We start from the raw sequence: 14931 nt of genomic DNA, 5'->3' as shown, positions 1-14931 counted from the left end.
CAAAATCCATGCCTTAAAGGGATATTTCGGGAATTTTGGCAACAATCCCCTTTATCTACTTCACCAGAGTCAGTTGAACCCGTGGACACCATTTATGTGTCTCTGTGTCCAGTATGAGCCTGGTTCCTCTCTGTAAAAAGGGCTTTAATAAATAAATACATTTGATTTGTAGAGCTGCTGGATAAGACAGAAGATGGAGAACCATTGCAGCATGAAATATGAGAGGATGAGGGCATGGAGGCAATGAATGAGGTGGAAGAAGACTGGAGTTTCTTCAGGAATTGGTGGACACAATCAATGACACTGAGGGGAGCAAACAACATGGGTTACATAGTAAGTATTGCACAATATAATAACACATTATCAATGTTCCCTCTAAACTGCGCGCAGCTCCCCTTCGACTGCCATGCATAAGAAATATCAGCGCATGCAGAGAAACACGAGATTGAACTTCACTCAACTTTCTAGAGTATTCCCCTTTAGATAACACTACCAACGTTGCGATCTACTGTGGGAATTGTGCTCGAATCAACGCAATATTAGCCAATTTAACATACAGAAACAAAACGAACTATGCAAGAGATTTTCTTGTAGGCAGAGCGCATCGGAGTAGGATTCGATTGTATTGACAAGCATCAGGCACCTACACGCTACACAGACCGGTGCACCATAGCCAATCAGAGCTGTAGTAAGCCTATATGCAAATAGAATTGCCATATATGGATCTGTGCCATTCTGTTTACTGCATGAGCGGTCGCGAGTACATGCGCTTGTTTCGAGATCAAAGCAAGAGCTGCATGTAGCCACCCGTTCATATTCTTTGCTAGTGTGTGAGTTATTAGCCCAGTTATATAGCTAATTTCTAGTCAACAATGGGGGAGTGGTTGCTTCCTACAAGAGCACAAAATGTGTTGATTACTAGCCATCTTTGAAAAGCAAGTCAGGTAAAGAGTTTTTTTTTATGTCTTAAAAGGGGCAGTGTTGTATTTTGAGTTGTCTTGAATAAGCTAAATAGCCAATACAATAGGCAGAGGGTAGCATAATTTGTCGGATTCTCTCTAATAATGGTATGGGAATAATAATGAATGTTATTTTGTAAAGTGGTTTCTTGCATCAAACACCACAACATTTTCAGTCACCTTGTCTGAAGGACAAGTGGCTAAACAGGTTAATGTCAAACCCTGCATGTTTCTTTCAAAAGTCTCATGGAATGTGGGCCTTCATTGAACAACACATTTGCTGCTACTGTAGGTTGAACATCTTCTTCCATGTTAAAATGTTATGGGATGCATTTTTCTCCATTGTTTTTGGTGGTAGGCTACTCTGGTAAGCACACATTATGATACAATTCGCCACTGTAAAAACTAACTTAAAGCTGGTACAGAAATTCACAGGGAACATTACACGTAACATAAACTTGATGCCAAGATTCAAAGATTGAATGAAAACAATGAAATGAATGATGAAAACATTGCAAAATACTGTATTTTGTATAATATAAAACGCAACATGCAACAATTTCAAAGGTTTTACAGTTCATAAGGAAAAATTGATTAGGCCCTAATCTATGAATTTCACGACTGGAAATACAGATATGCATCTGTTGGTCACAGACACCATTTTAAAAAAGGTAGGGGTGTGGATCTGAACCAGTCAGTATCTGGTGCGACCACCATTTGCCCCATGCAGCGTAACATCTCCTTCGCATAAAGTTGAACCTCTCCTCTTCAATGGTTGTGTGAAGTTGCTGGATTTTGGCAGGAATTGGAACACACTGTCGTATACGCCGATCCAGAGCATCCCAAACATGCTCAATGGGTGACCTGTATGCAGGCCATGGGAGAACTGGGACATTTTCAGCTTCCAGGAATTGTGTACAGATCCTTCCGACATGAGGCCGTGCATTATCATGTTGAAACAAAGTGATGGCAGGGGATGAATGGCACGACAATGGGCCTCAGGATCTCATCATGGTATCTCTGAACTCACATTTCGGAGTGCGAAAACCTGAACATTTTGTTGCTGTGGTATCATTTTGGTATCAAGTATTGTTTTTTCAAATTCTGCCCTCTAGAGGATTTTTGCAAAATAGAACACATGGCACTTCGAAATCTGCAATAAATACATTTTGCACTTGAAAGATTTAACTTTGCTGTTACAGTAAATGTATCCAAATCAATGTAAGGACACAACGGCATGCTACTTTAAAAGATGGCTAGTTATTATTAGCCTGGTTCTGTATGGAATGCAGGCACATTATGGGACACAGGCCAGGTCATTTATCAATAATTTGGAAAACCATCTAAAAAATAAATAAATTTGTGTGACCAAATCGTGTGCAGGTGCCACCACTGAGTTGGTAGCAGTACCAGTGCCACCAGTGGAAAAGTGTAGAACCCTGCACACAGCTATTAATAACGCATTGTCATCCCTACTGACTCTGATCAGATGGGCTCACTAAACAGAAATACTGTGTTTGTAAACTTTCTAAATGTTGGAGTTTTCCCTTGACTGTCTAAATTAAAAACAAGAAAATCGTGCAGTCTGCTTTGCTTAATATAAGGAATTTGATTTATAGCATTTACTATTACTCAAGTATGAGTTGAGTATTTTTCAACCACTGTACTTAAGTACATTTAAAACCATATACTTTTAGACTTTTCCACAAGTAGTGTTTTACTGGGTGACTTTCACTTGTCATTTTCTATTAGTATAAGTACAGTTTCTTAAGTATGACAATTGAGTACTTTTCTCACCACTGCTTTTACACAAGGGTGGAACTGAAATGTTAGTTTAATGTCGCAGGTGAATAAATAATTCCAAGTATTATGTAACAAATCTGGAAATACCGAATTTGTCTCGTCTTTGAATTCTACAATATTTTTTCATTACAGGTGAATGCAAAAATCAACATTCCATCAGAGGTATTTTATGAAGAATACCATATACACCTTTAAATATCACTTGCAGAGGCCAGTCAAATAACTCTGTGGCCTTATGTCATCACCTTTAATGATGATTTACTTATGCGTGCCATGCACAGGCAGTCCCTTTGTCTACACCCTGGCACCCTAAAACTCAGAATTGGACAGTGAGGATACAGTTATAATTTCTACACATTCCACAACTATGAGGGTGAAACCATGGTATCGGTTCTTTCAGCACCTATATTCATATGACACCTCGCACTAGTCACCTGCACCTGAGGGGCAAGAGGTCATTTTCATTATATGGAGTTTACTGAAACGAGTGCTTTGACTAAAAAGAAAAAACTCTTTACAGAGACTGAGGCCAGCGACAGGCCCTATGTGTAATGTTACTCAGCTGATAAACAGGTATGCAGGTTTTTAAACCTGATTTTAATCCTCATCTTAAATTAACCAAGAGCTTTAGATCGGTCACGGAATACTCGCCTGCGAGACATTAACTTTATCACCTCTTAACAGTCCAGATCATAGCAAAGTAAGGAATTCAGAAAACTATTTGGTCTGGAATGGGCCCGGGCTGTTGCCAATCCCCTATTCCAGGGATAGGCAACCCTGGTTCTAGAGAGCCACAGGCACAACATTTTGTATTTGTTTAACCGACCTGGAAACCTAGGTGGGTTTTAATTTAGGTTTCCCAAATGCAGCTTCAAGCTAAATTCTTCGTTAGAACCATACGATCCTATGGTATCCTATCAAGATGCTTTTGGGAAACCGGGCCCTGATCAGTAAGTAGCTAAGTGTGGTTCCTAGTTGGGATAAAATCCTGCAGTACCTCGGGCAGTTTCCTACCCCTGCCCAACTCCTAGACCCAGAACTCACGCCAACTCAAATACATGACTAATCTGAGTCGAAGGAATTTTGGGATTATCAATAAATCTGACAGTTGTGTGCTTTCAAGAGAATTCAGAGGACTTACTAACAGCCTTAAATGGAGAAGACTTGTCTGCGATCGGACACTCGCACTGAAATCTGGGACTTCAGTAACAGAAAGAGGGTTGGTGGTAGTTAATAAAGTTCTATGCTTTAAATACAAAGTGACAGACAGAGACAATGGAAAGTGCCGATAATTCCAATGTTGCCATAAATTGGTTTGTGGGCACTCACCTTGTAAATCCTCTGTGTTCTATGAGTTTCACGTCCTAAAGATCCCGTGTCTGGGTATTCCTTATGACAAAGACAATGGGGACATGATGCTATGCATTCTACACTACCTGAGATGGAGAATGGGATATTACATGGTTGTATAATAGGGGTTTATAATCGTCGCTGTACAATGCTTTGTCAATACGAAAAATAAGACTTACCACTGTAAGTGTAATAAAATATGTCACTTTTAATAAAAACTGAACAAAATAACAAAACAATGTTAAAATAACTTGCATCTATAACACTACCACACATTAGGCATCACACACTTCATACAGTATAAGCAGCCAGACAATAGCAATTATTTACATGACAATATTGTTACACCAGAGGCACACCAGGGGTCAGTTTTCATGCCACACTTATATCAGTAACACACAGGGAGGCACACAATGCCTTCCAGCAGATGCTCATCATAAGAGGATATATGACAATAGGTTCTGTTAGATTGGAAAATAAGAGATGAGGACGGCTATTCAACGCTGGTGTAGATGACTTCTGAGCATCTGTTGAATGGCATAGGGCACACTTTAATAAGCATACATTTAAGGGCTATTGCCGTTAATTCTCCATTGCAATGACATGTAAATCATGATATGAAAACCATGTCATATTCATTTAGTTATTGACCGTAGATACTCATTTATGGGTGTATTGCCTTTTACTCACAGGAAATAACTACTTGAGAGACACAGTACATCAAATTCACTGTATGAATGTTAGGATTAAAATTGTAGGATTACATGCAGACATACAGATTAGGTCAAGTGAAAGCCATTCCTTTTTTGTTGTCTTAATTCCACCCACTTCAGAGTATTAGTGGTAACTACTATTAGCAGAACAGCTTGCTGGAATTGAGGTAGTTACTAGATGACCTCACCACTCAATTCTGAATTTCTTCAGTGCCTAATTAACATTATTTGCTTACTGAAATTGTCAATTAACAAATGACTAAATAAATCACTATGGATGTGGCATTCACAAGTTTACAGCATTATACCTATGTACACTATTAATCAACACTCGTAGAAGCAAAATGATTGAATCGTTAGAAGCGTAACTAACACTCACAGTGATAACGAGTAAACAAAAAAACAGATTTTCAGTAAATCATTGTTTTGTTATGGCTTTTCATAGTATTCGGTACTTTGAATTGTAGAAGCATTTCACATTCAACAGACAAAATAATTAAAAACACAGGTTTTACAATACAAACACATAATTTGGTCCATTTTGATAATAATACCTTACTATGATTGGCATATATGTTTAGGACAATAAATAGTTTGAAAGTGAAAAGACAATCTTAACTGTTTAAAAATGTATTTAAATCAAGATGGAGAGAGTTTCATTTCACCCATATTGCTGATAGTGCGAGTTGAAGTGCAATTAGTAAAAAGAAAGTATGGGGACAATATTCATTCCATGAAATAGAATTGCCATTTTTCATACCAGTCAAACATGTAACCCTAAACAGAAAACCCATTTGGGCGCAGAGATTTAAAATGTTTGCACTTAAGTCAAAAGAACAAACTAGCCAGTCATGTGTTGGTCTGTCCTTCTCTATTATAATGAGATGGGGGGGAGATAATATGGACACTCAGCTATCAGATAGTATCGTTAGCGTAGATAGAATATCTGCATATGTGGTAGCTGAGTATTGCAAGACGACTTTGTCATTTCCTGAAGCGGATGTAAGCTATAGACATACCAACACATTGCAAATCATGTCTATTCTTAGGTCGACAACGCTTCAAAATTCAAAACCCAAGGATCAAAAGTAAATGTCAATCTCCCAGGAGTATTTGCAACCTTACAGTATGTACAGAATTAAAAGGTAACTTATCTTATAACCATTGAAGCAAAGATTTCAGCACTTCTTCTCTGTGTTATGTACACAATTCCCACCTTTCAATACACAGCAAGGGAATAGTAGTGAATCAAATGCCCAATATTTAAAAAAAATTGTTCATAGCGCTATTTACACTGGATAGTTCATAAATGCTTAGAACTTAGGGAAGAATTGTCTGTGATGGAAGACTCAAGATAATATTTCCACCTCGTAAAATTGCAAATTTACAGGTACAGTATATAGCCTAAACTATCTTGACCTAATTCAAGGAATTTTAATCAAAAATACTTCGGTACTCAAAAGGCCAAAATCACAAATCATTATATTGTAATATCAACCAATCAATATGTATGGGTCTACAAGACATGGCAATTGTATTTCTATGAAATGAGACTGGCAAGATGCTAAGCATTGCTGGTGAACCTAGCTCATACACTATTATTGGTCATTTCTAAATACTGTAATATTGCCTTTATCTCCGAAAGTATATCAACATCCTTGAAGTTGATAAACACAAATACGACCAAAACAAAATAATGAATCAGATGATGAACAAATAGAATGCAAACTGACATCTCAACTACACCAACCAAGCAGTACTAGATGAACTATAGTTTAATTTTGTATTTAAAAAAAAAAATCTGACGGATGATTCTGAGAGGTGGACGCTCTCAACCTGCCATTTATGGATAAGAACAGGAAGTAGGAAGTGGTGGACAGGAAGCTCCCGCTCTGTGGGTTGACTGAGCGTGCTCTGTAAAATAATGGTAACTTGGAGCACTTCTGGAGGCCGATGGCTGACAGTAGGCGGATGGATATGGGGAGTCAGTTGAAGTTAGTCGGAGAAGAGGCTGGCAAAGGACTGGCGCAGGCTGCGGATGGTCTCTGCCTTGGCCTCGTCGTCCGTGGCGTTCCCTTTCAGGGTCTCAGTGAAGGTGTTGGTGAGCGACTGGGATTTGCTGCAAGGTGCGAAAGTGAGAGTGAGGCTGAGGCCTGAGGGGCATGCAACATGGAGAAGGTGGATGTATGTGCGTGCATTCATGCATGCGCATGTGTGAAGTGGGGCGAGGGGATCATATTCTGCCAACTTCGCCACTGCACAGTTTGATCAACAGAGGCTGGCCAACGACACACACAACAGGGAATAAACTAGTGCACTTTGCTCTCTAAGGCCAACAAGATTTTAACAAAGGCGCTTAATCTTAGAAGACACATGTTAATGTTCATTATAGCAAAGCCAACGACTGTCTACATGGACAGAAATACAGTCAAACTTTAGAAGTGTATCCAAGCCAGGAGGCAAACTGGGGAATGGTTGTAAACTACTTGCAAATTGCCTAACCAACAACCCCTTTGCCATGAACAGCCAATCCACGTGGGAGGAGTTACGAGAGAATCAAAGCTCAAGAGGTAGTTTCACTTTTATCACATTATTTTCTGAAGAGCTGGCTGGAGCTGAGCATCCTGTAAATGCAGGCCATTACTAAACAGCCGTTAAACAGGAACAAAAGTTGGCATGTCAGAGATTATAATAGAGTATTTCTGTAAACAGGAAGTGTCGAGCTACAGGAGCATGTACGGTAAAATCTTTATACAATGTCTCCATCTAGCAGCCGTTTGTGGCATCTGCACAGATCTGCTCCAAGTAGAGATATTCCTAGTACTCACCCAGAAGGTTTTAATGATCAGACGACAGTTTTCACAGAACTTTTACTAGAGATCTTGTACTTAGCACAGTAGATTTCTTTACAATTTTAATGAAGCAATAAAGCCCGAGGAGGTGTGGTATTTGGCCAATATAAGACATTATAAACTGGGTGGTTCGAGCCCTGAATGCTGATTGGCTGAAAGCCGTGGTACATCGCATCGTATACCACGAGTATGACAAAATATACATTTTTACTGTTGTAATTATGTTGGTAACCAGTTTATAATAGCAATAAGGCACTTTGGGGGTTTGTGGTATATGGCCAACATACCACGGCTAAGGGCTGTATCCAAGCACTCCGCGTTGAGTCGTGCGTGAGAACAGCCCTCAGCCATATAACACAACCCCTTATGCCTTATTGCTTAATTATATTCTTCTGTTGAGTTAGTATTAGTATTACACACCCATGTTAACATCAGCCTTGATCATGGAAATGAGATTTGAGGCATTTGATCACTTACTTCAGTTGAGGAGGTTGTTTCTGGGAGCCAGTGCCGGTGGCGGCGGGAGGTGGCATTGGTCCTGGCTGGAAGGCCTGGCTGGGAGAGGTGTTAGCTGAGCGGGCTCGCTGAGGAGAACCCTGTGCTGACTGGGAGGGAGAATCAGAGCCAGAGCGATGCCCACCTGCAGAGCGAACACACACTCATGTTTCGTCTCAGAGACTCAAGGCACTACTATGCGTATTTCTCAACACTATCATAATATTCATATTCACCACAACAGCAATCAATTGTTGTAGCAATCAAACTGGTGATAAGATGTCGATGGAGGTCTCTTTACCTTGGGCCCTTCTTGGCTGGGTCGTCTGTGGCTGTGAAATGAAAAGCATTGAAAATGGACAGTAATAGTGCATGATGCATGGTTGGTTTGATATACTCCCTACACAAGGGCTTATTTGAAGCAATTGTTCATTACTTTTGAGATCGAATCTACATAATCAATTCAAATGCAAATCCATAATAGTGTTACATTCTGGAGAAGAGGTGAAAGAGATTTACCTTCACAGCGCTGGGCTGTGGTGTGTTGATACCGAGCAGCACGCTGCACATCTTATTGATCACTAGATCAGTGATCAGCTGCCTGTCCTCCTCCACGTGCTCACCAATCAGAGGCATGGAACTGTCCATCACCTAGATGAAACAGGAGAGGTACACCAATCAGAGTGAAGAACAACACGGACAGTATAAGCAGGGATTCTGGACTGCGTCAATGCAAGTAAAATGGGAAATTCACTGTAAATCCATTCAACATGATCGACTTCATTCTTGCCACTAGAGAGCGGTATTGTACATCTTATTTGAGTAGCTAGGCCTAATGAAGATGATGGTGAGGGGGTGAAACCATTGCCGTTTTGATGTTAGAGCACAGTGATTAAAGGAGTCTATTGACCGCTGAAATGTGTATACAGTACTATAGGCAAAAACATGAGAGATGTGACTTCCCCCATATTATTACAGAAATAGTACAGTCATTATTTTCGTACATTTTGTACTTATTTCGTAACTTATGGGTGGACACTGGATGTCAGGACATGGCACAGCCACATAGATAATTGACTCAACACCGTAGCATTTCAACTCACAACACACGCTTTGTTTTAAAACCATCTCCGCAAAGCATGTGGCTCTCCACAGATCCAACAGCCATGTTTTCCTCCGCATGAGAGGGTTGTGCCTATGCCACGCCAAATGAGAACCAAAACAAACAGAGGAAAGCGTGTCTCACAGACTGAGGGAGAGAACGGAGGGAGCACTTTGCCAGCAGAATGCATGTGTTGTGTCCCCAGAGCGGTATCAGGCCGCTGCACGCATTGTGGCCAGAGCACACTGTAAACAGACAGAAGTCCTTTCATCCATGTGCCCCTTGTACACAGGCAAGTGTCTGTATGTATGTGTCCGTATGTGTGTCTACGAGTGTCTGTATGTAGTGTGTGTGTGTGTGTGTGTGTGCGTGTGTGCGCAGCTGGGAGATGGGTAGAATGAAGAGAACTGGGCGGGTGATGTGCCTGTTGGTATTGCCCCTTATTCATAACCAGTGGTGTAAAGTACTAAAAATATTTGCAAGTACTACTTAAGTCGTTTTTTGGGGTATATGTAATTTACTTTACTATTTATATTTTTTACAACTTTTACTTCACCACATTCCTAAAGAAAATTATGTACTTTCTACTCCATACATTTTCCTTGTCACCCAAAAGTACTCGTTACATTTTGAATGCTTAGCAGAACATGAAAATGGTCCAATTCCCACACTTATCAAGAGAACATCCCTGGTCGTCCCTACTGCCTCTGATCTGACGGACTCACTAAACACATGCTTCATTTGTAAAGTATGTCTAAGTGTTGGAGCGTGCCCCTGGCTATCTGTAAACAAAAAGACAAGAAAATGTTGACGTCTGGTTTGCTTAATATAAGGAATTTTTTATTATTTATACTTGTACTTTTACTTTTGATACTTAAGTATAATTTTACAAATAACATTTACTTTTGATACTTAAGTATATTTAAAATCAAATACTTGAGCAGAAGTCTAAAAGTATGACAATTGGGTACTTTTTCCACCTCTGGACATAACCATAAGGGACTGGGACTGACTGAGCCCTGGAGGACTGGCAGCTGCAGCCGGGACCCACTGCAAGCCAGGAGCCACTTCAAACGTGGTGCAGTGGCAGCCAGAGTACCGGTTACACCCTGGTGATTTATTGGGATATAGACTCATCTAGCAGATGACAAGGCTGCAGTTAAGTTGCCCTTTAGTATTAGAACATGGAGGAGAGGTGTTGTTTTTCCCCTCTTTTATTGGGCTGCACAGTGTTCTTTCCTGCTGCTGGTCTGGACACTATGTTCTGAAATGGAAAAAGTAAGGGTTGGAAATGGTGAACTCTGTACTTGGCCGGACAATACAGAAACTCAAAAGAGGCTATTGTTGTTTGTTTACTTTAGCCAAGTGATTTCTATGATAGTGTGCAATTTTTTTTAATGTGAAATGGCAAGTGCCAGATGTACGCCTAAGTATGTGTGCCAAAATTCTCACACAGATGTTGTTGAACTATCCATGCAAACGATTTCCATTGAATACTGCTAGTAATACATGGAACCTATATAGCACTTTTGAAGGACCCAAAGTCGCTTTACAATTATAGAAACGAAAAACAACAACAAAACAGGAGTCAAATCAAAACATCAGACTAAACAAAATATGAATAAATGTATCAGTGTATGAGGAGGGTTGGGATTTGGATATGAACCCGGTTTGGGTAAGTGGTAGGGTAAGGGTTAGGTACTGCTCAGTATGGTGTAGAGAGGAGTGTCTTAGTGGTGTATTTCTTTGCTTGTATGTATGTGTGTGTGTGTGTGTGTGTGTGTGTGTGTGTGTGTGTGTGGGGGGGGGGGCTTGTCAAAGAGGTGGGGCTTTAGGAGGGCCTGAAAGATAGTGATGGACTTCGAGTCACAGATGGCTGGAGGCTGGATCAGCCCTGGAGAAGCCCCTGTCGCCAGAGTGCTGTCAGGACTTAGTGTGGGTGAGGAGTTGGGCTGCAGAGTTTTGAACCATTTGGAGCTTATGGGGGAGCTTGAGTTGATGCCGGAGGGTAGTGAGATGCAGTAGTCTAGGCGGGAGGAGATGAATGCATGTATGAGGGTTTCAGCGGCAGGATGGGAGAAGGACGACCTGACCTTGGCAATGTTTCAGAGGTGGAAGAATGAGGTTTAAACAGTCTGTCTTATGTGGTAGTCAAATGAAAGGGTGGAGTCCAGGATGACGCCAAGGTTTCGTGCATGGAGGGAGAGAGAGACAGTGGTATCGTCAATGGTGAGGGTGAGGTTGCCAGCTTTGGTGAGGGTGGAGGAGTTGTTCTGTTTTATCACTGTTGAGCTTAAGGAAGTTTTGTTTTTATTGTAGGATTCAATGTTCGTCAGAGGTGGGTTGAGGAGGGATTTGGTGCAGAGGTAGATCTGGGTGTCATCGGCATAGCAGTGGAAGTGACGGAGGATCTAACCAAGAGGAAGGATATAGATGAGTAAGGCACCCAGCACAGAGCCCTTGGGAACGCCCTGTATAACTGCAGCTGAGTCTGAGGTGTGGTCATTGAGGGAGATGTTGTGGGTCCGGTTTGTGAGGTATGATTGTAGTGAGGAGGATCTGATGGCTCACTGCGTCAAAAGCGGCACTCCGGTCAAGGAGAATCAGGATGTTGAGGGCCCCAGCATCAGCAGAGATGAGGTCATTGATAACTTTGAGGAGTGCAGTTTCAATACTGGAGGGGCGGAAACCAGACTGGAGAGACTCAAACAGGTTGTTGATTAGCAGGTGGGTTTGAAATTGGGAGGCAACTGTAGGTTCTGGAGTCTTGGCAAGGAAGGGGAGGTTGGAAATGGGGTGGAAGTTGAGGATGGTAGTGTCCAGTCCTGGCTTTTTAAAGATTGGGGTGACTGCAGCTGTTTTGTAGTTGGAGGGGACAGTTCTGTGGGCGCGGGAGAGGTTGACAATGTGTGTGATATACGGACAGAGAACAGGCAGGCAGGCTTTGATGAGAACAGTGGGGAGATGATCCATGGAGCAAGTTGTAGACTTGGAATACATGAGTTTTGACATGTTTTTAGATATAAGGAGTCAAATGGGGCAAATTCGGAGAGTCAGGTTTCAGGTGTGACGGTTAGGAGGTTGACAGGGAGAGGGGTGGCTGAGGGAGATTGATCAGTCAGTAATGAGTTGATTTTGGTGATCTTATTCTTGAAAAACTGAAGGAAGGAGTTGCAGAGTTCAGTGGAGGGAGTAGAGAAGGTGTCATCACGGGGCTGAAGTAGTTTGAGAAGTAGGTGGACCTGGCAGCACGGAGGGCATCTCTTGTAGGTGGAGAGGTGTAGTTTGTAGGCCTCAGTGTGGACATTGAGGCCAGACTTCCTGCTCAGGCACTCCAGACAGTGGCCAGCTTGCTTCACAGGGCATGGACCTCAGGGGTAAACCAAGGGGAAGAGAAGACCGGTTTAGTTTGGAGGGGGGCCAGAGAGTTGAGGGAGTCGGAGCAGTATTGAATTGGGCAGCTTGTTCATTATGTGAGTTGGGGGTGTGGTCAAGGGGCAGGGCAGAGCAGATGGCATCAGAGTTGGAGGGGGTCAACAACTTTGATGTTGTGGAAAGAGATGAGGCGTTTGCCAGTGTTGTGAGGTAATGAGAAATTAAGGCGTGTGGTTAAACAGTGGGAACAGGGAGGGGGAAAAATGAGTTAGGTTGAGGCCAACAGAGCAGACGAGGTCAAGTACAGTGGGGTAAAAAAAAGTATTTGATCCCCTGCTGATTTTGTACGTTTGCCCACTTACAAAGAAATGATCAGTCTATAATTTTAATGGTAGGTTTATTTGAACAGTGAGAGACAGAATAACAAACAAATCCAGAAAAAAAACGCATGTCAAAAATAATTTGCATTTTAATAAGTATTTTACCCCTCTGCAAAACATGACTTAGTACCTGGTGGCAAAACCCTTGTTGGCAATCACAGAGGTCAGACGTTTCTTGTAGTTGGCCACCAGGTTTGCACACATCTCAGGAGGGATTTTGTCCCACTCCTCTTTGCAGATCTTCTCCAAGTCATTAAGGTTTCGAGGCTGACGTTTGGCAACTCGATCCTTCAGCTCCCTCCACAGATTTTCTATTGGATTAAGGTCTGGAGACTGGCTAGGCCACTCCAGGACCTTAATGTGCTTCTTCTTGAGCCACTCCTTTGTTGCCTTGGCCGTGTGTTTTGGGTCATTGTCATGCTGGAATACCCATCCACGACCCATTTTCAATGCCCTGGCTGAGGGAAGGAGGTTCTCACCCAAGATTTGACGGTACATGGCCCCGTCCATCGTCTCTTTGATGCGGTGAACTTGTCCTGTCCCCTTAGCAGAAAAACACCCCCAAAGCATAATGTTTCCACCTCCATGTTTGAGGTGTTGTGGTCAGATGAGACCAAAATGGAGCTCTTTGGCATCAACTCAACTCACCGTGTTTGGAGGAGGAGGAATGCTGCCTATGACCTCAAGAACACCACGGTGGGGATGGTGTTCTTGAGGTCATAGGCAGCATTCCTCCTCCTCCAAACACGGTGAGTTGAGTTGATGCCAAAGAGCTCCATTTTGGTCTCATCTGACCACAACACTTTCACCAGTTGTCCTCTGAATCATTCAGATGTTCATTGGCACACTTCAGACGGGCATGTATATGTATTCTTGAGCAGGGGGACCTTGCGGGCGTTGCAGGATTTCAGTCCTTCACGGCGTAGTGTGTTACCAATTGTTTTCTTGGTGACTATGGTCCCAGCTGCCTTGAGATCATTGACAAGATCCTCCCGTGTAGTTCTGGGCTGATTCCTCACCGTTCAAGATCATTGCAACTCCACGAGGTGAGATCTTGCATGGAGCCCCAGGCCGAGGGATATTGACAGTTCTTTTGTGTTTCTTCCATTTGTGAATAATCGCACCAAATGTTGTCACCTTCTCACCGAGCTGCTTGGTGATGGTCTTGTAGCCCATTCCAGCCTTGTGTAGGTCGACAATCTTGTCCCTGACATCCTTGGAGAGCTCTTTGGTCTTGGCCATGGTGGAGAGTTTGGAATCTGATTGATTGCTTCTGTGGACAGGTGTCTTTTTTACAGGTAACAAGCTGCAGTTAGGAGCACTCCCTTTAAGAGTGTGCTCCTAATCTCAGCTCGTTACCTGTATAAAAGACACCTGGGAGCCGACCCAGAAATCTTTCTGATTGAGAGGGGGTCAAATACTTATTTCCCTCATTAAAATGCAAATAAATTTATAACATTTTTGACATGCGTTTTTCTGGATATTTTGGTTGTTATTCTGTCTCTCACTGTTCTAATAAACCTACCATTCAAATTATAGACCGATCCTTTCTTTATCAGTGGGCAAATGTACAAAATCAGCAGGGGATGAAATACTTTTTTCCCCCACTGTATGTGTCCATTGATGTGAGTTGGAAAATTGACATCTTGGGTAATATTGAAACGGTCCAGAACAGCAATGAAAACGGAGGCAAGTTTTTAGTTTGATGAGTCCACATGAATATTCATATCACTAAGCAACAGTAAGCAGGGGGGGGGGGGGTTGTAAGCAATGTATTCAAATGAGAAGACAGTAGGGAGAGACAGTTCAGTCATTTAGAGACAGTAGGGAGATACAGTAGGTTATTTAGATTTTAGAGTTGTACAGTACAGCGAGGCCACCACCACGGCTGGTGGAGTGGAG

General features: G+C 42.1%; 1 protein-coding gene across 1 annotated transcript in view; it reads right to left on the bottom strand.

The window, feature by feature from the left end:
• Positions 1-4300: 4300 nt before the first annotated feature.
• The window catches only part of LOC106609096 (synapsin-3), a 111699-nt gene continuing 101068 nt past the window's right edge, over positions 4301-14931 (bottom strand). The window contains exons 11-14 of the mRNA XM_014207499.2: positions 8692-8823; positions 8474-8504; positions 8155-8317; positions 4301-6944 (exon numbers count right to left, since the gene is read on the bottom strand). Coding sequence (XP_014062974.2) covers positions 6821-6944; positions 8155-8317; positions 8474-8504; positions 8692-8823 — 450 coding nt within the window. The 3' untranslated portion in view covers positions 4301-6820. The remainder of the gene's footprint in view (positions 6945-8154; positions 8318-8473; positions 8505-8691; positions 8824-14931) is intronic.

This window comes from Salmo salar, chromosome ssa07 (assembly GCF_905237065.1).
Source record: "Salmo salar chromosome ssa07, Ssal_v3.1, whole genome shotgun sequence".
NCBI lineage: Eukaryota > Metazoa > Chordata > Actinopteri > Salmoniformes > Salmonidae > Salmo > Salmo salar.
The sequence above is the reverse complement of the archived record's forward strand: the minus strand, read 5'-3'. Positions and strand labels throughout refer to the sequence as shown.